This window comes from Haliaeetus albicilla, chromosome 16, assembly GCF_947461875.1.
Source record: "Haliaeetus albicilla chromosome 16, bHalAlb1.1, whole genome shotgun sequence".
In the NCBI taxonomy this organism is placed as follows: domain Eukaryota; kingdom Metazoa; phylum Chordata; class Aves; order Accipitriformes; family Accipitridae; genus Haliaeetus; species Haliaeetus albicilla.
The window spans coordinates 1,766,623-1,792,292 of NC_091498.1; the positions used below are offsets into that span (position 1 = coordinate 1,766,623).

Genomic DNA, 25,670 nt, shown 5'->3' on the forward strand with positions numbered 1-25,670 from the left:
ATGCCAGTGTGCGACTTGAGGCACATCACTTACACAGCCAGCCAAAGAAACAAGCTGGTCTGTGCAGTTGGGGTCCCCTCAGGTCCCCGGGCAGATGGTGACATTAATCCAGCGGTTTCTGGAAGACGAGCATGGGCCAGCATCTCAGAAGGGCTCCGTCTTGGGGTGTTGGGAGGGGAGCTGCAAACCAGCTACCCATTAACACCCTGATTTAGAAAGTGTTTTTAAGACAGGCTGAAAAAGCAGGGTCAGTGCTTGGGAGCTGGGTCCAGCCAGGGAAACTCAGTGCAAATGACACCAGGCCACATATGCGGTCAGCAGGGACCTGGCGTGAGCCTGGTGCATGCCAAATTGCTGGAAAGAGGGGGAAGACGGAGCCGCTGCTTTACCCTGTGCAATGGGAAGAGGTTAATGAACTGCAGTCTGGTTTCCCACCTCCAGTCACCTTGGCTCAAGTCCAATTTTCAGCCCTAGATTAAGTGAGCCCGGTGATCCACAGGCAAGACATGGTGAATGACAGCTCATATGCAGCAGCGTACCTCTGTATTAACACGTCGAGCCGGGACTGCAGATGCACTGAAGGGCCAGGCTTTGCCTTTCCTCCAGCACAAAAAGGCTCTTGAACAGACAGGAGTTGGTGCTCCTATGGAGAGGACCTGCGCATCCCCAGCACAGGGACACTTCTGTGTGACAAACTGGGCCAAATGACAGCTGGCAATGCAGTTTAAGTGATAAGTGGGACATACAAGTTGCAAATGGGCTTTTATCAGTACGGAAGAGCAGCCAGGAAATATTTTGAAAGAATAAACAGATGCCAGGGAAGTGTGACTTTCCCGCAGATTCCAGATTGTCAGAGGAATTGCCAGTGACTGATGTGCCACGTCTGGGTATGTATCATGTGAGTGGAAGTACGAACATGTGAGCACACATGACCATCTACTGATGCATTTTACACACAAAGAAGAAAGAGATAATTTACAAGACAATAAGAACTTAACACTGAAGAAATGTAAGACTCATCTTTTTTGGCCAAAATTCTCTGAGACGCATGTGAAGCGGGTTCCTGTCTTCCATAAAATCTATCCAGAGCTCCACTGAAGAGAAAGTTTTATTCTGCATGTGTGTGAGCATGTGTACGCACGTGTTCTAAGTGTTTTGCATTATGTGAGCTCTGACCTTCAGAGGGGAACAGAAGGAATATTTTCCCCCCTGAGGCTAGAGTTGTCAGTGAAATGTCTGTCTTTCTTAATAATTTCAATCCGGGTGACAGGGGACAGGGCATTTTGCTCTGAACGAACGTACTGTAAAAACTGTCAGATAGAATTTGTCTCAAGAAGCAACATTTCTATCTATTCAGGGTCATAATTACAGGCATCTTATGACCTGTGGAGCAGCACATTTTTCTCAACTGAAAAAAGGAGTCCTAAAATAGGTGGTTTGGTCTTCTGCAGAGCTTTGGATTAAACCTAAATGGATTCTAACAAGAAATGGTCATCTACAGCAGAATGCTTTCTTCATTTGTTTGTTGGTTGTTGTTTTTTTTAAATCCAGAACAAACTGTGCACAGAAGTGACGTAGCAGAAAAGAAGGGATATAAATTGCCATTCAGTGGGCCGGAGTAATGGCCTATTTCATCCTATATCCTGTCTCCCAACTGCCTGCCTCTCTGAATTTCCTCTAAGCTGACAGTGGCCAGCGTCTTTTTAATGAACTGAATAAGTAACTAAATGGGTAATTAACCAAATGAGCATGACGATAATTTGATTGTGCTTTCCCCACTTTTAAAGCACAGGAAATAGTAAGAAAAGTAATAATTCAGTGACCAGGAGGAATTCAAACAGAAGGACAGAGCTGGAGAAGCTGGGTGGGAGTTTTGACTAGATGTTGCTGTCTATAAACCTCCCACAATACTGCAGAAATCTCTGTTTGTTATGTATGTTAAACATTTTGATTTCTTGATTTGTGCCTCCTCGGCAGGGAAAAAAAACTATCCAATGACTTGGAGCAACTTTTCTTTTTATGGTTTATTTTACAATTAGCAATGGTTATGAAATAGATGATCCTGCCAGACCCCACAGAGCTGTACAGTTATGGGTCACACACCACTCAAAGCTAGACATCGTATTGGGATCACCAGCCTGGTTTTGCATCACTGAGCTTTTGCAATATTAGCCTGCAGTGCCTGTTGCTTTCCTGCCTCACCGAGAAGGTTTCAGCAGCAAATCAAGCTGGGAGAGGGAACCAAAAGTTACCACAGTGGAAAGGAGCCGTGATGGTCTGCAGTGCTAGGGAGGCTCCAGAAACAGGAAAACTGAGAGATAACGTTTCCTGTCCCTGGGCATCCCAGCTTCTTGCAGTGAATATCCTCTTGCCCACCACAAGGAGACAATGATGACCACTGCAGAACCACTCAGGAAGGAGCATCCCGCTGAGGAGAGGGGCCCCAGCTGGTCTCTGAAACGTTCTCACCTGCAAGATCAATCCTGCCAGAGACACATACAAGCGCTAATCAGCTCTATTGACACAGCAGATGGCAGGTTACAATCCATTTTCACCTGCACACTCCAATGGATGCCCCATTCTTGCCATCACAGGTGGAGGGTAAACACTCTGCAACGGACCTGGGACCAGGGAAGCAGAGCAGCCCGCTCACCCGCCACTGGCAGTGGGGGGCTGCTGTGGGATGCCTGCAGGATTGACGCTGCCAGACATTGACATTTCCTGACAAGTTCAGTAAGAACGAGGATTCTTAGGAAGAAGTTTTGCTGGTGGTGGGCAAGGAGGACCCACTCCCTCCACACTGACCTCAGCCTGGAAAATGGCAGGAGAGGTGAACAGGGCCTCCTGAGTTCAGAGCAATCCCTCTGCGAAGCTGCTGTATGCCTGAAAGCAAGCACTGCAGGGAGATGCTAACAGTCCGCTCTGCATCCCAGAAGAGCCAGGCTCATGATTTAAATACCACTGACAAAACCCCTCCATCCAGGTAGTGTTTAACACCCATCTGTCAAAACAAATGTGAAAGACTCTTCAACTTTTACTAGCTGAAACTTCAGCAACAGTTGTTCTCCATTGACCCAGAGGCATCTTGGTGGGGAGAACAGAGCCAGAAACAGACTGGCACCAGGGACTGCCCACCAGCCTGGGCACGGGCGGAACAATGCAATGTTTGTCCCTGCCCATCCCTAAGGAGAATCTGTTTAAATCTACCATGCTTAGACCCATAGAAAGTCAGCTTGAGGGGTTCTGTGGAGCCCAGACGGAGAGATTAAGAGCAAAGCTCCATGTAAGCCTTGCAGAGTTCATTCCAGGGTTGTGTGATCCAAACGGCATGCTTCAGCAGCTAGAGAGGAGCTCAGTGAATCAAGACGTTTCTATTCCTATCCAGTCTGCTAGCCTGCCCTGTGATCTCCACTAAATCACTTCTCCTCTCTGCGCTTTCATTTCCTGCACCTGAAATAGCAGGAACATGAGGATCCTTTTCTTCTCTGGAAAGCAGTGAGCTCCTAGCAGGAAACCTTGGCTAGGCATTACAGTAACTGTAACATCATCTTTACTAATACCATATTGAGACAGATGACAGCAAAGGGCAAAAGCCAGTGCAAACACTAGTCAAACAATCCCTGGAATGAAAAATACCCCCCATACCGCAGTCGTGCATCATACCATAGCCCCACGCCTGCTGGGCTGCCTTGTGAGCTGGGGACAGCGCAGAAAGCTGAACCCAGGTGTTCCAGGCCAGCACTGCCCAGCTTTGGTTTAGCAGAAGGCAGTGGCAACGCACCCAGGAGGGCTCAGCATCACTCTTCTGGAAAGAGAACAGGAATTGGGATTGCCAGATTAGGAGACAGAGATAGAACCTGCAGTTTTCCTCCTCCTCTGCCACATTTAGGGCACTGTGTCCCCTCTAAAAAATGTTCTGCTGTTATAACAGGTGGAAGAGGCATGGATGCCAGTCATCAAGCAATTAGCCAGCAGCCTAGGATTTCAGCAAGCAGAGTGCTTGTTTCTGGCCGAGTGACCGCAAATGTATCACAACTTCTCTGCACAGCAGATCTTCTGTCTATGGCAGGGCTGTATCTGTACTGCATGTGAATTCGCACAGTCCCTGTGCCCCTGGGTGTATGCAGACCTGGGATGGACCCTGTGGGGAGCCTCCATAAAGTGTGTTGCTGTTTACAAATGTCAGAAGCATGGTAAGTCTGCTAAGCATTAACATGAGAACCACACACTGTCGGAGAGCAATTGCGCTCAGGGTAGCCAGGCAGCTGACGTCCGGCTGGCACAGCAGTGTGCGGCCTGATCAGATGAAAGTGAGCTTGTTGTGCAAAGGTAAGAACAACTGCAATATCTCACGGACAATGTGTGAAGAAGAGGCAAAAAAATAGTGGGGAGGAAAAAGAAATGCTGAAAGATTTGCAAAGCCAGCTTATGTTTTCACAGACACTTGTTTTCCAACTGTTGATGCAATGACTTCTCCGTATTTTCTGCTCAGCTCTGGGCTCTCTGCTGGAGCAATCAGCACCTAGTAAAGAGACTGCGATGTTTTCCTCTATAAATATCATCTTAAATTAAGAAGTACTGGTCAGCCCGCGTCACTGGAGATGAGCAATTACTGCCCAGGCCAGATCCACAGCTGGTGTCACCCTGAACAGCTCCAGTGGCTGCAACAGGGCTCAGCGGATTTATATTCAGTGCAGAGCTGACTCTCTGGGCTGCGCTGAGGACTCTTTTTACTAACTTTCATTGTTTTATAGGTTTTCCCACATGACTAACTACTTGCCTGCCTTTGTGTAGAAAACATGACAGCTATTCATCCTTGACAGCTTTTCTATCTATGTCTCAGCCCTCCCATTTTCCCCTTTCTCAACCAGTCTGTCCTTGCTGAGTTTCCTTCGTTGTATGTATCTTTACACCGATTTGTTGGCGTAAAGCTGTCCAGGGAATTATGGCAAGTTACATAATAAACTCAAGCTGCTTCCTCCTTTGTGGGTGATCCTTTTTTTTTTCAATTTCAGGGTTCCTTACAGAATCGACCTTCCTTTTTAAGAAGATATCACATTTCCAGCTAAAGCACACTTTACTTGCCAGAAGCTGTGATGGGAGGATGGAAGGGCGAGCTCCTCTCTCTGTCACAGCCTCTCACTCTCTGTGCTCCCATTCCTGCTTCATACTGGGATGCTTCAGCTCCATAACTTACCTGGAGCAAGAGAGAAAAGATACTCTGAGCACCTCAGAGTCTTTGGATATCTCTGTATATTGGGTACAGGATCTCAGTATCAGAAACCGTGTATTGTATATCAGGTGTCTCAGTGCATATAAGAGTTTTATGTAGGCTGCTTAGCATTTCTGTGCTATTCACAGCTTTTGTTCTTGGAATAACACCCACCAAGGTTGTGTAACACACACATGTATAAATACACATAACTGCAATATCTGTCTTGAAAATAAAATAGGCAAAGGCACGTTCAATTTTAAGACATAGCTCAGCCTGGACAAATTCACTTTCATGGTGGAAAATATTCCCCGATTTCTGCTAGGCAGAGATGTCCTGCTGTCCGTCTTATATTGATGCAGTAATGTCAGAAGTGGCTTCACCCCAGGAAGAGAGGTAGGTGTGTACTGGATGCACGCATGCTTCCTAAACAGGGAAATTCAATCTGTCAAGAAAATTCAATAACAACCTTAACATTTAATTGTACCCTAGGGCCCAATAAAAATCAACAAGGATGGTAGTTGTTGATTTTTCGTTAACCTTCTCTTAAAAAGGTCTCAAAAAATAACTAAGTTAGACTGGCGGGCTGTACATGCATGTGCAATACGTACGGAGATCTATAGGAAAAATGTATTTAAAACTTCAGATTGGATCCACATAAAAAATACTAAAGCACTGGCACAGAGCTTGGCCATTGTTAGGTAAAAGAAAACATCCTGTTTTGATTTATGCACGCAGCACTCAATTTAACAAGTGTAGCTACAGGCAATTGGAAAACAGTCAAAATGGTGAATTTGCTGCTTACACTCATTTATACTGTTTCCTGAAGACAATTTGCTGTTGCTTTTTGGCATGTTTAGTATTTTTTAAACCACACAAAGGTTATGCCCAGTTCTCATAATTACACAGTGACTTTTTTGGTATAGGTGCAGTTGGGCGTTTGCCACGTGCTGTAGCATCCAGAGTTTTATTTCCTGGGGCTGCCTCCTTCACGGCAACTGCCGTGGGGCTTTAATGCTTCGGTGGCCCCTTTCATTAGCGTGGGGCTGGGTCTTTGTGGAGCTGCACTTAGTGAACCTATTAGATGGGGCTCGGGCAGGGGCAGAGCCTAATCAATAAACCAAGTGCCAGTTGGAGTTACTCTGCTCGTCAGGATGGCGCCTGCAGTTAGACAATGTCCAGGCAATTAGAGCACTTGTTTTGTTTCTCTTGTTATTAATTATCTACATTACAGCCACACCTGGAAGCTTCTGGGTGCTGCACAGCCACCTAAGACATTTTTTGCCCTGAGAAATTTAAGAAGATTGGGGGGGGGGGGGGCAAAGAAGGGAATAGCAGGGAACAGCATTTGCTGATCACCATCTGTCAGAACCCATGTCTAGGCAGGTGACGAAACAGAGATACCATCCAAGCTCTCTACCTGAGCTCATGGAGCTCTGAAGCCATCAACTGATAGAAAAATCCGCAGGCACGTTTGCGGCTCAGTTCTCCCTTGGTGGCTGGCATGGACAGAAAAAAAAAAAATCCTTTATTGGCTCAATAGGTGAGTCAAGCCAGGGCTCGTCCCTTTGACTGTGGGGGGATTCTGCTTGGAGTGGTCAGGGCGGCAGGAGGGACTCGGGAGGGTTTGAGCACGCACTTGTAGTTACCGGCTGCGGACCGGCAGGCTGTTGCTGCAAACCGCTCGGAGTTCGGCTCCGCACGCAGCTGGCACTGCTGGCTATTCCTGACACAGAAAGATGGGCAGCAAATAAATCACTCCATCGCTCCTGGAAGGATTTCACTGTCTCTTTACAGTTCAGTTCCCTTTGACTACATAGATCAGAGGCTGCAGGACTGCCAGTCATTTATTTCCAGAAGAGTTTGTGCCCAAGAACAGTTGCCATACAAGGAAGGTTTAGAGTGGTTTTCTTTCCTCTTGGACCTCCACAGACTGCTGGCAGCAAGCAGCCAGCCATTTGCTCTGGCTGAGACCGCCAGGCTGGCTCGATTTTATTCCAGAGAGCGCAGGGCAGAAGCAGGACGTGCGATTATCACCACTCCATCTTCTGCACTGAGAACTCTGCCACGGAACTGTGCTCTTTAATAGCAAACACGGTATGCTTTGGCCGGGAATGGCGCCAAACACCCAGACTCCCAGGATTTTTGTCCCAAACCAAAAACCGAGGACAATCTGCCTGACAGGAAAGCCAGGTTTGCCTTAAAACCACAACGTCCCCACAGCTTAGGATCACCCCTGTCCCCACAGAGCGTGCCGGCCGAGGGCAGAGCTCTGTGGGAGCACACCGGCCGATCAGCACTCCCCCCCCCGCCCCAACCCAGAGCTCCGTTCCCGGGCCGCCGGGCTCCCTGAGGAGCCCGCGGGACGCTGACAGACCCGTACCCCTTCCAGGTGCCGTTAGGGCCAGCCCTGTAACTGGTGAAGGCGGCTATAAAACCGGGGGGGGGGGGGGTGGAACACCACCCGCCCCTCCATCCCCATCGCCTCAGGCCGGCCCGGGCAGCTCGCGCTGCCTCCTCCGCCCCGCGTCACGTGACCCCCCCCTTCCCGCCGCCGGCGACGGCTCTCGCGAGCGGTGGCGTCATCGCTGCGCGCCGGCGCTTGCGCGTCGACCCGGTGAGAAGGAGGAGGAGGCGGCGGCGGCGGCGGTTCGCTGTGTCACGGCGCGGCCTGAGGGGACGGCGGAGCGCGGCCGGCCATGGAGTACCTCATCGGCATCCAGGGCCCCGACTACGTCCTGGTGGCCGCCGACACGGTGGCGGCCTCCAGCATTGTCCAGATGAAGCACGGTGAGAGGCGAGGCCCGCGCGGCGAGAGCGGCCCCGCCGCTGCTCCGGGTTGAGGGGGCCCGTTAGTTCTGCCCTCCCCGGGGCAGGCCCGGCGGGGAGCCTCGGCCGAGGCGGAGCGGCCCTGGGCGGGCAGGGTGCCCTTGGGCTCCAGTCATGAGCCAAGCGAGCAGGGGTGAGCTCCCTGTGCGGGGTTGGGCTGCGCTGAGGCTCTGGCTCTGACTGCGGCTGAGGAAAACCTGTTAAAATCGGCAGGTGTGGGGGGATGTTTCGGTGTAGGTTCTGTTCGTTGCAGGGGCTGCTGGCTGGTCTCTGTCACTCGGAGTGAGCCGAGGTCTCAAAGGGCCGGTTGCTCAGAGTGAAGTTTCCAAGCCTGAGCCAACATGACTGTACTGTCTTGGGTTGTCTTGTTAACTTACCGGTTCAGGTAAGCGTTGACTTGTTAACCCAAACCGCAATATGGATGTGTTAAAAAACCAGCACGGGGATAATGATGGGTGGGATTAAATGCTTGGTTGTGTCTAATTCACTGGTAAAGTGTAATTCGTGGAAGAAGGGAACTATTGGAAGTAAAAGCGTCAGTGAAATTCATAGCACAAGGCGTACGAGCCAAACTGTAACTTTTTTTGCTTTTTTTATGTGGTAAAACATCTGGGGGATTATCATGCCCTTGAAATTCTCTAAAATTAATTTTTCTGCCTACTGTTATACTAACCTAGACTGAAGCTTGCTTACAAGGTGTAGTGATCTTTTAAATCTAAATACCATGGTTTAGAAGTTTGGTTTTTTTAAGTTGTAGATTGTAGTATTGATAAATACCCCATAAAATCATGACTGCTCTATAGCTAGCAGTGCTTCTACCTGACATATTTCACTTCAGGTCTGTAAAAGTCAATTGGAGTAGTGTTAGAAAGATGGCTGTGAAAGGTGGCGGCACATACAAAATACAAATATAATGACTTTGAACAACATTTTGTAAGTTAAAGTTGGTTCCAAGTAGGTTTATTCACAAACTTTAAGGAAGATATACTTAGAACATAGCACTTACTTGTGTTGGGGGGGGAACCCCACAAATTTCAGGTATTTGTTTAGAATGTTGGCATTTACTAGTAATTGCTTTAATTTGTAAATAGATTGTAAGGGCTGATCAGTGTCAGTGGCCTTCCCTGAACTCTCAAGACATGCAGCTTCTGTGCAGCTGCTGGGTAATGTAATAACTCTTGAAATTGTATTAGAGGATTGTGACAGTTCATACCTGTCTTGCAGCAGAGATTATTCAGCAGCATTTAGTAAACTGAAAGTGAAGTTCAGAGGTGGAGGTCTAGTGTTGTTCTGTAGACCTACCTTCAGTATGGAGAAGTGGTCTTCCTTTCACATCACTAGCTACTTGAATTTTTCTGTCTTGTATATCTGAGTGCCAGTCTGCTCTAATTAGATGAGACTGCGATGTTAGAATGAGCACAGAATTGTTTTCAGTGTGGTCATCATGACAACTTGGATTCCCTCAAATACACACAGACAAGTTTTTTAAACTGCAGTTATGAGTAAGCATAGCTTACGGTTAATTTCTGTGCATGTCAGTGGGATGTTTTATAATTTATAGTCAATACTTAAATGTTTCTCTTTTTTTTTGACAAAAAATAATGACAAGTAAAAACCTGTTTTTGAAGAAGTCTCACTTGCCTAAATTGCTAATTTTTTCAGATAGTGGTGGATATCAGGAAGAGGGGACCATTTGACAAGGAATTTGGTTCTGGATTTCCTAAGATTGCTTTTGCTCAATGTGTTGATATTTCAGCTTTATACTAAAGGATTTGCTTCTGATGCAGCATGTTTAGATAAAGTAGAATGGTCACTGAGCAAAACTCTTATTCCTGAACCCAAGAGGCACCACATAAAATGTTAAACATTGTCTGAATGCAATATTCTGTGTGAACTTTTAGGCTTTTGATGTAAGAAAGACCATGTATTTCTGAAATGCCTCCCTTCCTGAAGGAAGCACTTTGTGCATTTCAGCTTTGTTTCTCTTGGTGATGTGTTTAACAGGTCTTGTGTACTCTGCCACCAGCTGTGAGAACCTGAATGTTAGGGTTTGCTCAGGAAGGCTTTTTCAGTAGTGCTCCAGGTCATAATGTAGTTATCCAAGTCTCTTTCTTGCTTCTGAAAGAAATCATGATGCGTTCTGATATTGGCAAAATAATTTATTCATTCTTGTGACTATGGCTCTTAATGTTATTTTTCTTTGCCTAGACCATGACAAAATGTTTAAGATGAGTGAAAAGATCTTACTCCTGTGTGTTGGGGAGGCTGGAGACACTGTACAATTTGCAGAATACATCCAGAAAAATGTTCAGCTCTACAAAATGAGAAATGGTGAGTGAAGGAGAACAGTTACTCACTGAGGGTTTGGAAGCAGAGTTAATGATAGGTATAGTTCACAGTTCAATGTTGGTGGAAAGTGCTTTTCTCAAAGCTTCTCTAGCTTTAAGGATTTCTGCATTTTTAGTGTCAAGCGAAGGGGCAATGAAGGTAGGATGAAGAAACGGAGATTGGATTATATGGTATAAACCAAGAGGTTTATCCAAAGCCTAGCTAACCTATTTGTAATATAAATGACACAGTAGTGGGCTTGTTAGTAAAATATTTCTCTTAATATGCCCATTGCATGACAACTGTTACTAGTTTTCCTGATATACTGGACTGAAAAATTCAGGCTATGTGCCATAATATTTTAATTTCTTGAAGCTATATATTTTAATGGTCTATACAGATATGAGGTACCCGGATGTTGAGGGCCCTGTTTATGCTTGTAGCTTTTAGAATAAACTGGAATTAGACAAATGGCATAACATTTTGTCACTAAAGAATATCTTGTTATTTCAAAATAGAAATGGGAAGTCAGGAAGTGAAATGTGAATATGGATTTGTGCTGTTATCAAATACACACATTTCTTCTCCAGGTTATGAATTGTCTCCTACTGCAGCTGCAAACTTTACGCGACGAAACCTAGCTGACTACCTTCGGAGTCGAGTGAGTAATAGGTGAAAGATTTTGGCAAAGGCTTAAAGGGGAAAATTTCCATTTTCAAGTGATGGAGTCTGATGAAGAAGGTGGCAGCTTCTGTCTTTTAGTGATTAATTCACTTTGCTGAAAGAATGTTTTATTAAAGTATAACTTGATTTGCTTATTTAAAAAAAACTTATCACATCACTTATCAATAACTGATACAACTATAGTCTTAAAATTCCAGCCTTGGGCCCAATAAACATTTTGTCACAAGCACTGCAGACAGCTAAGTGAATTAAGCCTCTTTAACATCGAGATAAGGTTGTCAGTTTTCATGCAAATGCTCTGAATCCGTTTAATCTTCTTGGAAAATGATTTAATAGAGCAAAGCTGTTTGATGTACTTAGCAAAAAAAGTCCCTTTTGTAAACAGCAACATGAGGCTTTCAGTAAATATCAAATCCAAGTTGGAGCTGTATTTTCAAGTTACTAAACTACAATTACTGATTTTTCTTATGGTAATTTTTTCAAAGTATGAAAAGATGTTATGAAGGGGCAAACGGACTTTCAAAGATTCAAGGTTAGGAAGCATTTCATTAGCATTCTTCTCAACGTTCTATATGAAAGAAAACAAGAAGAAATAGGATGTTGAGAATGAAGTTGAACAACTGTCAGGGCTAGGGCGTGGGATAAATTATGTTGCTGTTCTAACAGTATACTGCACAGGTCTGAAATGTTGTTTTACAGTAGCAAATAAAGGCCAGTATTAACATCAGAGCTCTGTTGTTGAGAATTATACATGTGTGGAGTGAGGCCCAGACCAGTCTTCAAGAACTCATCTGCAGGAACAACCTGAGATCATTGTTCTCATTTCTAACATGGATGACAGCTGAAGATAGCAAGTTGTCAAGTTACTAAAGTTAGAGCAAGTGAGTAGAATGCGGTGCAAGGTCCTGCCTCAGTCTTATACATGAAACACTGCTCTTCTGGTTTAAATGACTTCAGCCTACTACATGGATTAAGCATGGTTGGTAGATGATGGTTGGCAGTGATGCTGCTTGCTTTAGCTTTTGCTCAGATGTGATTTGAAAGGCCTGTGTGTGTTTTGTGGAACTCTGTGCAGTTTTTGAGGTTGATGTGAAGGAGTAAAGCTTCTTGGCCCAGATGGCTGTTGGCTGCCTGGTGCTGGTGGCTTGTCTCAAGGGCATCTGAACTGCACAGATGGTATAGGTGAGGCTGACACTGAATGTCCGGCCCTCTTAGGCAGAAGCAGCTATTTCTTACATACGATTTAAAGTACCTCTAACAGGAGTAATTTAACAGGCTTTTTGGTAAACTTGGCCAGCAGGATGTGGCACTGATGTGGCACTAGTGTCTTCCTCTGTGCCATGTCCCTTGAGGCCTGATCCTCCCTATGTCTCCCCTCCTTCCTGAGCCCATGCCTGTCTTCCAGCTCACCTGCTCCAGATGGGGAGCACAGTGGGGAGGACACTGGCAAAGGCAGATGTGTTTATTTACCGGAGACAAAATGTTGTGCTGTTGCAGATGGCAATGCCCTTGAGCAAGTGGTGCACTCTGACACTACTGTCACACTACAGTGATCTCTATACTGTAGGGAGAACTCTTTTTCTTTAAACATAGCACTTACTGATTTGTTTGTGGGATCTAGAATTTGATGATACAAACTTTGCCATCAGAATCTTTTTCCCCCTGAATTTTGTTACATTTTCATCATAATTTGTGGGATACCAGAAGGATTAACTGTAGCTCTCTGTATCTATTTAAATTGCATATAGGATTCCTGGAGGCTACTAATTTAATTATGTGGATGATAAAAATAAAAAATGAAAAGGTAAAACATGCCACTGCCTCCTGTTAGGAGCAGGAAAATAGCTTAGAAGTAAAAAGTTTGGTGGGGGAGAAGGTAGTTTGTTGCTCTATTGCCACTCGCTGTGTGAAGCTGTTTGTTATGGAAGGCTAGAAGGTATGTGAAGCGGAGTGGCTAACACTGAAACAGTAATTTTTCAGGCATTGTACTGTTGTTGTGGCCCAGCCCAAAACAGAGTTTGTTCTGTGTTGTTAATCATCATCTGGATTCCTCCCTCTGTTATCCAGTTTGATTTCATTTACGAACTTTGTGGCTCATGTAGTCCAAGTTCTTGATATCTTGGGGATGGCTGTCTTGTAAGGCAGTGCCTTGAAGTTGTTCTTTTGGTGGAAAGTTATCAAGTGTAATGACGATTTTAAAAAGTTGGGGTTTATACTCTGAAGCAGGGTCTGAGAAGAATCTTTGTTGGCTTCCATTTATCTGTTACAGTTGAGGCAAACCTACAAACTGCTTTGGAGCCAACTAGCTTTCACATAGGTCGGTGGTGCTGTAGTTCCTCTTCCACTGGTACCTACTCCAGCATCTCACTTGATTCACCTGCTGTGGGTTTAGTACATTTAACATACTACTGAGGTTTTGTGGTGGTGGGGAATAGGAAAAATAACTGTCTGCCCCTCCAAACGTGATGAAGTTCAGTTTCTTGTTGTGATGCTATGTTTAATTATAGGTGACAGGGTCTGGCCTGAGTCCAGAGGAAGACTGCCAGTTCCTCTCTCCTTGTCCACACTTGGCAGGATGCTTCCTCACGCCCACCTTTCTCCCCCTTGCTGTGACTTTGGCTTCCGCCAGATGTCACACCGCTGCTTGTCACCGCCCAGCCTCCCACTGCTGATCTTGTTGGTTTAGTCTATTTATCACAACTGTTCTCTTCAGCTGTAAATTCTGAAGAATTTCACACATCTCTTAATTGCTGTAGTTATTTTAAATCAAACAGCATGAAGTGTAAAGCTACTTGGGATGAGAAATACTGCCTCTAATAGGAAGGTTATGTCTGGAAAAAAATAAAAATCTAATCTATCCTGGAGTGTCAGTCATCCACCACACATCCATCACACCAATCTTCTAAAGAGTTTAGAACTGTTGGCAGGGATTTAGTTACAAAAGCCAAGGCTGCCTGTGGGATGGACAAGAGGATTGAGATGTACAAGGAATACCAGTCCCAGCATAGAGATGTTCATCCCAGTAGGAGAGCACTAAGAGGTGCTGTCTGCAGATTTGTAATCATGGAAGTAATAAATAGATTATATATGTTTTCTAATGTTTAAATCCTGCCTTTCTTGAATAATAGGAAGGCATGGAGGACACTTTATTTACATTTGAGTTTCAGAAGTTGTCTCTCAGACCATTAGCAGGAGAACTTGCAACTGAAAAACAGCTTACAGATTTGTTTAAGTCTGTATAACACCATTTATTTATGGTTGAGTATCTCACATATGCCAATGTTGGTAATTCAAAGTCACACAATAATTTGAGTGATCTTGTGTCATGGCTCTTAAACAGCAACTTGTGTGATGTTTCAGAATAAATAAATGATGAAATACAGACTAATTAAACGAATACAGCTGCATGGTAACTTGTTTCCAAATATTCTTGAATGCTTTGAAGATTAAATCACACAATTTACAGTGATATGTTTGATATATAACTGTAGCCTGCTTTATTCTCTCTTACTATCTGGTGAAAGTAAAAATATAGCATCCCATGATTTTTTGAGTGCAAATTCACTGTGCTTAGTATCAAAATGAACTGTTTCCTATGATAATGTTTTGGCTTTAGGGTGAAATTGTGTTTGCTTTCTAATCATGGTTAGTTGCATCATCATTTTTATCTTATTTTGTTGCTTTGTTGATCTAGGCTTTCCAGCATTTTAAGAGATATCCTGTTAGTATGATTAATTTAATAAGAAACATTATGTAAATATGAAAATACTGGAAGCTGTTTTAAAAAATATATACAATTCTAAAATTTTCTTCTGAGCCTACATTTAAAAATAATACAGTGCATGCATGTTTCATGATCTTATGAAGTACACATCTTGGGAGAAGATGTATAGAGACATCTGCTTTATTCATTATGGTGGAACACACTAAACCTAAAACATGAAGGAAACGGCTAAGGAATTGCTAAACATGCAAGTACAGCACAATAAAAAGGCATGGTTACATTAATGTGGTTACATGGTCTTTTTGGATAAGATGTAGGTGTTTCTCAGTCATATTTGATAGGCTCTTGCTGAAGTCATAAACAAGAATCGGAGAAGACAGCAGCTAAAGCAGACTAAATTTCTAGTTTAAGAAAACTGTTTCCAACCAAACAAGCTCCTGCTAACATGAAGTTGCAGTATCTTAGTAGTTAGTTTTGAATAGAAATAAACCAATTCCTTAGATCTTCTTCATTCACTTGGTCAAGTTAGCCTAATATTAAAGATTAAACTTGGTACGTGCCATAAAAATCTAACTGCCAATTAACAAGACAGCGTAACACTGTATAACTGTTTGCGCTGTATGGAAGCTTTCATATGTGCTGAAATAGTCTATGGTTAACAGTAGTGTGACTGAGAAAAGAGCACGCTAAATTAACAAAGAAGTTCTTATAAATTGCAAAATGTTCACATTGTGCTCACATGTTGACAGTAAAAATCCACAAGTTTTATGTTGAGATGAAAGCATCTGGTGTGAAAACATAATTAAAGTTTTCTTAAGTTTGAATGTGCCATGAAAGCTTTAAAAAAAAAACCACACTAGTTTTTAGGAGAGTCAGAGTTTTATGTTTTTATTTGCGTATGCATTCCATATCAAAAGACCTAATTGGTTTTAGATTGAGTTCCATAATCTCCTGCAGACAGTATTGATGTAGTTGCTAGTAGCATTTTATGGCAAAGAATTGTGAAACCAACTATGTTGCTATTCTGTAGGTGGCATGGGGAATTAAGATTCAAAGGTTTGGGTGTGGCTGCTTTAATGAAAACATCGTTTCTGTTTGTAGACCCCTTACCATGTCAACCTTCTCCTGGCTGGCTATGATGACCACGACGGTCCTGCCCTTTATTACATGGATTACCTTGCGGCTCTGGCTAAAGCTCCTTTTGCAGCACATGGATATGGTGCATTCCTTACCCTCAGCATCCTTGACCGCTATTACAAGCCAAGTAAGTGGAGTCTCTGGAGAAGAAAATTCTCCTGTTACCGATTAATAAATTAAAGGCTTAAGCTGAGAGATTGACATTTGCTGAGTCAGATGGTCCAGCACAATTGCTGTGATAATACAGATTTGAATTTAACTTTTTGTTAGAATAAATGTAGCTGTTAAAGATTGCCTTCTGTTTTTGCTGAAATGGTAATGTGAAACTAGTCAACTCCTTAAAGTGTTTTCCTGTTTGAAGCATAACAGACTGTAAGCAAAGGAAGTTTCAATTTATTCTAAAACATGACTAGACTTTCCTTGACCATTAGCTGCTAGTAGTCTGTTTTTAATAATAACGTTTTGATAACTTTATCTTCTGCTTGCTTGTCTGTTGGCTATGACGTACATTTTCCCAGAGTATCAATCTTCAGAGGGCAGTCCCAGATCCTATTGCTCCATATCTTGGATTGGATTTGTGATATATTAAAAACATACAACTGAAAAGATGTTTCTGGTAAAATTATCTTTAGTACTCTGAAGTGGTGATGCTGAAGATTGGTTGGTTTAGTTTAGTTTTATGCATGTGGTAGCTGTTGATCATAGTTCTTGTACATGTCTGTACCTGTCTAAAGTTTTAATTTTAGAATCATAATCCAGTTCTTACAATGCCAAGGAACAAACATGGCCCTATCCCCATTTTACAGATGAGGAAATGTACAAAGCTTGGGATATTGTTAATCTGACATCTTTGGCTTTAGCTACAAAACTACTTTACTCCTGTGTGCAAAGGTGTGTTTAATGTCATAGCAGAGATATTCGCTTAGTAATCTTTTCATCTATCTCCTGCAAGAAATGTAGATATAAACTGATGATTTTATTCCAATGGGACTTCTGCCGTGAACAGTGGATGCAGGTCTGGAACAAACTCTAGCAACAAGTTTTGTGAGATCAGAAGAGCTTAGTTGTTTTCCAGTCATGTCCCTTGAAAATTATACTGCTCCACTTTCACCATTCCTCGTGAAAAGAGAAAAATAGTGAGCTACAATACATTGTCATGGCTTGTCATCCCTAGAGAGTGCTGGATTTTATCCTAATGTGTGAGAATACCAGGGGCATCACACACGTGCCTTTCCCATTATTAAAACTAATACCCAGCAGGGAACGTAGCACTAAAACCAATCTCCGCCTACTGTCACTGACTTGCAGCCGGCTGTGGACAGATGGAGCTGATTTAAAACTGTAATAAACTCAAGGAGAGAGAGACGGCTGGACTTCTCCAAAGCCCAGTCCCTGGCCATGGGAGGCAAAATTCCGTCATGCTTCCCATTCAGTGTAACAAATCGATTCTCAATGGCTTGTTGCAGCGTGAGTGCTTTGGTGCAGGGCGTCCTCAGTACATCTGGAAAGTGTTTTCTGTGAGCTGGGAAGGAGAGGTTTTGGTGCTCAGCTGAAAAGTTGTTTAAATTTAATAAAGTTTCTGTTGAGAGAGATGGCCTCTAATTAAATCAATCTGTGGATGTTTTCTCTTTCAGGTATCACACGTGAGGAAGCTGTGGAGCTCCTAAAAAAATGTCTAGAGGAGGTGAGTTGCCAAACTTGGGCCCTTATGATCTTGAGAAAGGAATGTTTGTTTGCATTCATTTGCTGATATTTTCCTGTTCCTCTTGATGCATTTTTTGGCTGTCTTTGCCAGAAGGGGTAATAAATGCACATTGACCAGATGTGGAATAGCTACTGAGGAAAAGGATTTGTGGGCGCTTGCGTTGTCTTAGCATGGTTCATGTCCTCCAGAACGTAAACTTGAAGTTTAATTGCTTTTCTGTACTTCTGCTTCTTCCATGCTTAGCATAATATTGATACAGACAGTCTTTGACTTTTTCCTTTTATGTTTCTTCTGAACATAATGCAAGCATCCTTCTGTTACTTGTATTACACTTAACTAGTATGTACTTCTAAGTGTACTTCTCTTCCAGCTTGTGAAGTGATATCTAACTGAGGTAAAGATTTGACCTTAAAAGTTCATGATCAATTTTAGCGTAAACATAACCTTTCAGACTCCAAGGCTTTTATTGTAGGAAAATATTCTTCATCCTTGTCTTTAAGAGATTGAATTGAATGTAACTGGGAAGAAACATCTGGGGAACATCAGGAAGAAGTACTCTAAAGAGGTTCTGTTTGAAGTATCTTTTTGATACATATACTTTGTGCCCTAAGTTGTAGCCCACTGTAGTCTTCCTGCTTGAATGTCTTCCTTGTTAACAGGCTTGTGCATTTTGCATCTCTAGCTTAGGCTTGTCTAACATGGATGGTCTTATAACAGAGAACAAACTCACACTGATTGGTTCCTGAGCAGTGAAAAAACCACTCTAGTTCCTAATATTTCAGGTCACTAGAACCAGGACAGAAATTTTGATGTGCAACAGCATATCCCTTAAATTATGCTCTCCTCTTTTATTTAAGCTTTGAATGAATCTCATCTCTTTTGTCTTTGTCTTTTGTTGAACAGCTTCAGAAACGCTTCATCCTAAATCTGACTTCTTTCAATGCCCGGTTCATTGACAAAGATGGCATCCATGAAGTGGACAATATACCTCTTGCAAAAGCGATGTCCTAACCCCTGAGATCTTTCTTCAGCAGTCATCTTTTTTGTTCACTTCTGGGTTTTTTCTAGTCATTTGAAGCACACAAGTCATGTACTGCACTGGGAGATCGAATAAAGATTGACATTTATATAGCCAGTTTTATCTTTTTATTCCGTTGATCTTTCCTGAGAGTATTTAAGTAAATTGTTCAACGGTGAAGGTGAAACTTGATTTACTGTTAATGGATGTACATTCAAGTTACTTATCTTTCTTTCCTCTTCTGAGATTTATACACACATACACAAGTTTTTGTATGTGTGGGGAAAAACTGGTACTATATTTTCTAGATGACAATGTGCTGTCATCTACTGTCATAATTAAAGCTCAACAAACACTGGGCAAGTGTTTCATGCTAAACATACAGCATCTACTTTATTTTTCCAAAGATGTTACCACTTTTTGCTTTATAAAACAGTAATAATCAGGTTTTCAAAGGCTTAATCTGCTCTTTTTATACTTTTTTCAATCTAATCCAAGTGAAAGATGAAAAGAAGCTTTCAAGTAGTGTGGATTTTAAAATGCTAGTGTCACTTTTAACTCACCTGGCCATGGTTCTGTTACTGGGAAAGAATATTCTCCTGCTGGCATGGTAGGCTCATAACTACATTAAGTATTTTAAATATAAACTGATGCATCAATTACATGATTTTTCTTAATTGATGTTATCTACATTTAGAAGTAAAAGCAGTTCAGTGGAAATAAAATGGCCGCAGTTTTTATAAATCTTTGAATTAATCTCAACTAGCTAGAGCTTTGTTTCCATGAGAATAATCACTGATCTGTCTAGGCTCTGGATGATGCTTCCATATAAAAACTCCCTTCACAGAACAGCCTCAGATAATTATCGTGGCTGATACTTACAGTCTGCCCAGAAGTGATTCTTCTGAGAGTAATTTTTCATTGAGACCGCTTCCCTACTTGCACGTGTATTGAATGAGTTAACCATTTAAAATGCTCTGTTTGTGTGCTTATTTTATGTTTGAATAAGCTTGGAAAAAGAATCTTGGAAATAGAAGGATGGATGTGTACAAGATTGTGTGCAGACTGTATTAATTGTGTGGCAGGGCATAACACCCAAGTTCTCAGTCGGGAAAGGTAAGTGACAGACCTAACTGTATTTGTCAAAGCTCTTTTGGTCTTGCCTCAGTAGTGTTTGAGAATGTTAGTCTCTTTCCCCCAAAAGTTGTCACTCTTAAAGACCAAGTATTCCCATCTTACTGAACAGGTGAGAACTGGATTAGAGACTGAGACTAGCTTAATGTTACAGAAGAAATTTGCAGCTCCAGTGCTTTAACTCATCCTGCCTCTCAAGACTGCCCTTACTTAAATCTAATTCTGAACTGAAGTCCCATCAAGCTTTGTAGTTTAATTCTTTCCAGAATGAGTTTAATTATTAGCTGGTTTTGTTGTAGTTATGGCTGCAATGGCTTTTATTGAAGGCCAGTGGCATATAACTCTGAAACGTTTTGCTAAAATTTACTTCATCTTTTAAAAACCTTTTCAAACTTTTTTACACCAAGAAAAGAAGTTCCCAGCCTGACTATTTTCTCTTGGCAGGTCACATTTAACATGAGTAGAGTCTGAGTGTTCTAGTTCTGCACTTGAAATCTCACCCCTTCATGTTGCATTAATGTATTTGTTTAGGTTAATATGCAGCATCTCTAATTTATTTTACCACTGATGTTGAATGTTTTTGCAGGTTTCTTGTCTCTTTTTTTCAAAGTCATCATTGCAGCGTGGCTGAGCTGATGTGATATTTTTGTCACTGCATACTAAAGTAGTAATGCCTCTTTATTGGAGGTATTCATTATTTCAGACACCGAAACTGGGGTGTGGTGCTATTAGATTATGTGAGACTGGCAGAGAATCTGCCTGGAGTTTTTATTGGCACCTATTTGCATGCAGGTGATTAATAAACATAAAACAATTACTCCCTTGCAAACACCCTTGCTGGATTCAGGTTGGAGTGGAACATATGTTTTGCCTGAGGGCAGGGCCCAGGATCTGAATCCCCCATTGAGTGAAAGATACAAGGGGTTGCATCAGAAGCCAACAGAGCAGCATCCTTTAGGAATGAATAAATACAGACCTTTATTTCAAACCAGTAGAACAAAAGAATTGGCCCCAAATGAGATTGGACTGTGGCCTCTAATGAAGTAGATTCTTTTGAGGACTTCCCAAGAATTTACACCTTTTAAGGAAAGAGGTGATACTTTTGCTGTATAACTTTGGATTGTTTTAAAGGTCTGCAGTGCTGATCTTTTCATTCAGTTTTCATTTTTGACAGTAATATATAGAATCTGTTTGAAAAATCAATGTTTTAAGTTTTCCATTTGCATTACTTAAGGAGAAGAAAACTACTTACCAGGTTCAAGTTTAGCCCTAAAGCTTTTGGAAACTGTATTTTGCCTAGAATGCAGGAATCCCTTTTGGAAAGAATTCACCTTTCCATTTGAAAAGCATCTGTATTTATCATGACAGGCCTCTCTTTCATAGGAAATCTCTGGAAGAATTGAGCACTGCAAGAAAGTACTGCTTTCTACTAATAAGTTTTTTTGTTCATAATATTATAAAAAATTAATGTTGTAAACCAAGGTAACCTTTTCCTAGGGCATTGTAGCCACAGTGAGTTGTTCTGCTTTGCTTTGGCTGGTAATTCTGACCATATGTTTTACTACCCAAAGCCTCAGGGCCTAAAGAGTTAACAAGGCACTTTTTCTCGTTTTAGGTTTCCTGTTTAAAGATAGTCTCTTCCTGAGCACTGTGCATGCATGTAACAGATCATTGCACCAGCTCATCTCTTCAGGAGCTTGGAGTTTGTTCTAAGATCAGTTTACAAGGGAACAGAGCCTCTGTGCCTTAGGCCACGTTATGTTGGGGGTGCTTTGCTGAAAGAAGTATGTGAGTGTAGGTGCAGTGATTGTAGGTCTTTTTCTTGGTGTTAATTATACCTTTTCATGGAAGAAAATCTGCATTTTGTTGTAGACCTTCATGCATACTGGAAACATTGGCACTAAGGATGTCATCGGTACTCGGACAGCTGGCTGGCATAATTGTACTTAGTGCAAGTTTGTAATGTCGTCAGGACTTACACAGTCCTAAAAGTGACTAGATGACTCAAAGTTGTCTTGAGTGGTGAAGCTTCTACCTGCATGGGATGGCAAATGACAGCTGAGCAGAGACATGCAATTAAAAATTGAAATGGCTGAAAGGTTAAAAACTACCTCCCCTATTGCTGTATTCAGCCTTTATGTGGAACTACTGGTGGGGGAGAGCACCCCAAGTTGATTCACCTACATGTTTCCCCAAGATTTTTCCAGTCCAAGAAATCCATGACCCCATTCAGTTAAACCAAGAGATGGTTCAGCCATGGGTAGGTGAAAAGCCTTGGGCAGGGACTGCTTTTTCTGTGTAAACCTGAGTGCCCTCAGCAGGAGTGCTTGTAGAAATTAGTGAGCCAATGTAGAGACTACACAGCAATAGAATAATCAAAGATCTAGAAATAAAGCATGTTTGGAGCAATCCCTTAGAGTATTCTCAGCAGTCTTTGACTTCTGTTCATGGTGAAGTGATGAAACAGTTGCTGGCAGAAACTTTTTTTTGCAACAAAATGGAGCTGTCACTTTTCGGAGCAAAAATGTAGGAGCAGAGAGGAGAGATCAGGCTAAACTCTCCCAAGGATGTGTTTTCCTTTGCACTTGTCTCTAGTTTTGACAGTAGGTTCTTACAAGAAGTACTAGTTGATGCCAGAGTTGACATTATGGATTATGTTCATAGTTCTTAGGATTGGTTCCATTTCCCAATCTGAAGCAGGGACAGAATATTCCTTTTGTATAACATAGCTTGACATTTAAGGAAGGAAACACCTCTTTGCCACCTGTGAAACACGGTACATATTGTCCATAAGGAAAAATAAGTTTATACTACCTGTAGAAAGTTTATCCTTCAAGCCGTTTTTAATTCTTTTCCTTTAAAGGTTTAACCTTATACAGAGTTTCCATGTGTTGTTATCAGTCTGCCATCAACAGCAATTAAGTGCAGGAAATTTTCATGTGAGCACTGATCAAACTGAACAGACATAAGTTGTTTTAACAGATTTTTAAAAAAGCAAAATGGAAATGGTAGAATTAAAATATGCAACTTCTCTATTTTCCATGCTATTGACTATGTTGGTTTGAATCTCTGTGTACTCCTGACTTGCTGAGGACTATGTTAAAAAATAAGTTAGTTGTCTTGAAAATGTGAAGTGACAGTTTAAGTGTTTTGTTTCTGTGCTAATGTGCAATTAGGTAGTTATCCAATAAGCTTATTCATGTAGTCTAACTCAAGACAGCTGTGGTAGGAATAGAGAAAACCCTTTACTGTTGAGGAGTGATGAGAGGGGAAAGGATGTTTAAAAGGATCTGTTTCAGAATTGCCAGTATGTTCTTTATCCCCATGTAATATAGTAAAGCATTAAAGGTTAGCAAGATTTGTGAAAAACGAAATTCTGCTGATCAAATCTATCGAGACATGAAATAAAATGTGGATAGATCTGAATACCAGCAAATATAGTATAAGCTTGGATCTATAAATTAACTCTAAGGCAACTATACAAGGTGGGACCAGCCTAATAATCTATTTGTCTGAAATGGTGACTTGGCTAAGTCTATTTTGATTTGGGTAAAGTACCTTTTGCTTAGTAGAGGCTTCCTTGATGTCATCAAATATTTCTAGTGTTTATGCACAAACATGAAAATAGGGCATCTTCTTTAGTTAATTTACAGAAGACAAAGCAGGCTCCATCATATTTTGTGTCAGTATTTTTAGGATTATTGACAGTATCCTACTATAGTACCACCAGGATGCCTGTGGGCTGAAGCAATGCTTGATTGCCTCCTGCTAAATGTTGCATTTGAAATACAAGATGCCATTACCCTGCTACCAGAGCTCTTGGGACTCAGTTTGTGGAGAAAACCTGTGCATCTCACAAGCCTCTTCCATTCAGCAGAGGGCAGTGATCTTGCGTGCACACTGCTGCCTCCTTACAAACTGTGTTTGGCCTCTTCATCTCTGTGCAGATCATCTGATGGTCACAGAAGCTCAGAGTTATGGAGAATAGGTTAATGCCCTGTCCAGCAGTGGCAGATAGGATGTACCAGGTTGTTTCTTCCCTTGGAAGATGCACATTTTATTTTTTCCAAGTGTTGGGCACTTGTCCCATGGAACAGATAATTATCCATGTTTTCACAAGTGAAGGCTAAGACAGCTAGTGACTTGCCAAAACAACCAAGAAGAGTAACTGGAATTTATCCTCTACTAGTTAGTCCAAGCACTAACAAGCAGAGAAGTAAAGTTAAAGTACATCTTTAACTTTTTTTTTTTTAGATAATACCATTCTCCCTTGCAAAAGTGCTCTTGACGTTTACTACTATGTGCTTGAAGTGAGGATGTGCACAGCATTTTATCAGCAAAAGTATGCTGGGGAGGAAAAGCTACAGCACCATGTGATACTATTTTCACAGAACTTTCTGTGATCCCACCGCAAAATTTGCTTAAGAAAAAAAATCAGGAAAAGTCTGAAATGGTTGTTTGGGAACATGGAATATTATAGCATGTTCATTTGCTTTTACTCAACAAACATGTAGTGTGTTGAGACCATGGCTAAAAGATATCATTATCATCCTGGGTTTAGCAGAAAATGCACTTGTCTGTATAATTAAAATGTCTGCAGTTGGAGTATATGGAATCAAACTTTAAAGTACATAACCAGACTCTGGCATCTGGACATTGGGAAAACATTTCTGAAGCTGTCAGATCATTTTGTGGTTTTCTTTTATTTTTTTGAACAACGGTTTCTTGAATCTTTGAAACTTCTGTTACTGGGCAAGGTCAAATACAGGGTATAAAAAGAAATAAGTAAACTATGGAGATCCTATTTTCTCTCATTCAAAGTGATAAGTTTCAAACCTGTTTCTCTTTTCATTTTTTATAATCATCCTTAAAATCATGTAGCTCTGAGTGGGTACCTTCAAGAAGAAGGTACAATTAAAAGAAGAAAAACAAGAAGAAAACAATTAAAACTGGGTTCTAATTTCATTTGTCTTACAGCATTCACTCAAAGCACATGAGAAACCTGTCCAAATCATCACACTTGGTGCTTTGGTCTGGTACATCTGCTACTCCTAGGTTTGTGTATTAGTATTTACCTTAGTGTTTATGGCCCATGCTTTGATGAAACATCAGGAAGGTTGGTTGTGTGAACACTGCCAGAGGTCAGCTTGCCTTCGTCTCGGGTGTTTACATTAAGTTGGTTAAAGATTTGAGGTTAACCTCTGCTGATGTTTTTAGGAGCTGTAAAGCCATACGTTTTTGGTTTTGGTTTCCATGTTGGCTCCAAAATTTGCGGAGAACTAAACCAAAAGGTTCTTTATGTTCAAAAGCTGTGAAAAAGCTTATTAACACGTGGCATTAATAGAAAAAAAACTTTGCCCCAAACTGAACAGAGCTATTTTTCCTCACAGCACTCAGCTGCATTACTCCTTAGCTCAGCAGATTCGAAGGCACTGAAAACTTTTTTTAAGAATACCTTAAAACAGATATGTTCCTTTATTTTTTTACCTTTTCATCAAAATCTTCAGACTTTACCAGATAAGGCCTATAGTGTAGACTCTATAGACTGTCCGTCTTCCTTCCAAATGTTATGAAAGATGCTCCATAGTGTGGACAGGTTTCCCACCTCTTTTGCCTTGCTTATTTTCCTGGGGACAGCTGAACACTTCTCAGTTTGCCTGAAACCTGCCCCTTTGCTTGGTGCACACATGGCCGCGCCATGTCAAGGTAGTGATGGGCTCCTCATCCCGTGCAGGGCTGCGGATGTGCTTGCTCCCATTTTGACTCCAGGGAACTGTGCCAAACTCTGTCTTCCTCATAAAGGGATCCTGAATGGGGCAGAGTCAGAGTTATCTGTGCTAAAAGACTAGTCTGATTTAGCATGGTAATTACTGTGCTCTTCTGGAGGCTCCCTGTGATG

General features: G+C 41.9%; 1 protein-coding gene across 1 annotated transcript; it reads left to right on the forward strand.

Moving 5' to 3' along the window:
* Positions 1-7,811: 7,811 nt before the first annotated feature.
* Positions 7,812-18,750, forward strand: PSMB2 (proteasome 20S subunit beta 2). Its single transcript, XM_069802900.1, has 6 exons — positions 7,812-8,002; positions 10,250-10,372; positions 10,960-11,030; positions 15,879-16,041; positions 17,549-17,598; positions 18,523-18,750. Exons 1-6 carry the CDS (start codon positions 7,912-7,914, stop codon positions 18,628-18,630), a joined length of 606 nt encoding a protein of 201 aa, XP_069659001.1. The 5' UTR covers positions 7,812-7,911; the 3' UTR covers positions 18,631-18,750.
* The last annotated feature ends 6,920 nt before the right edge of the window (positions 18,751-25,670 follow it).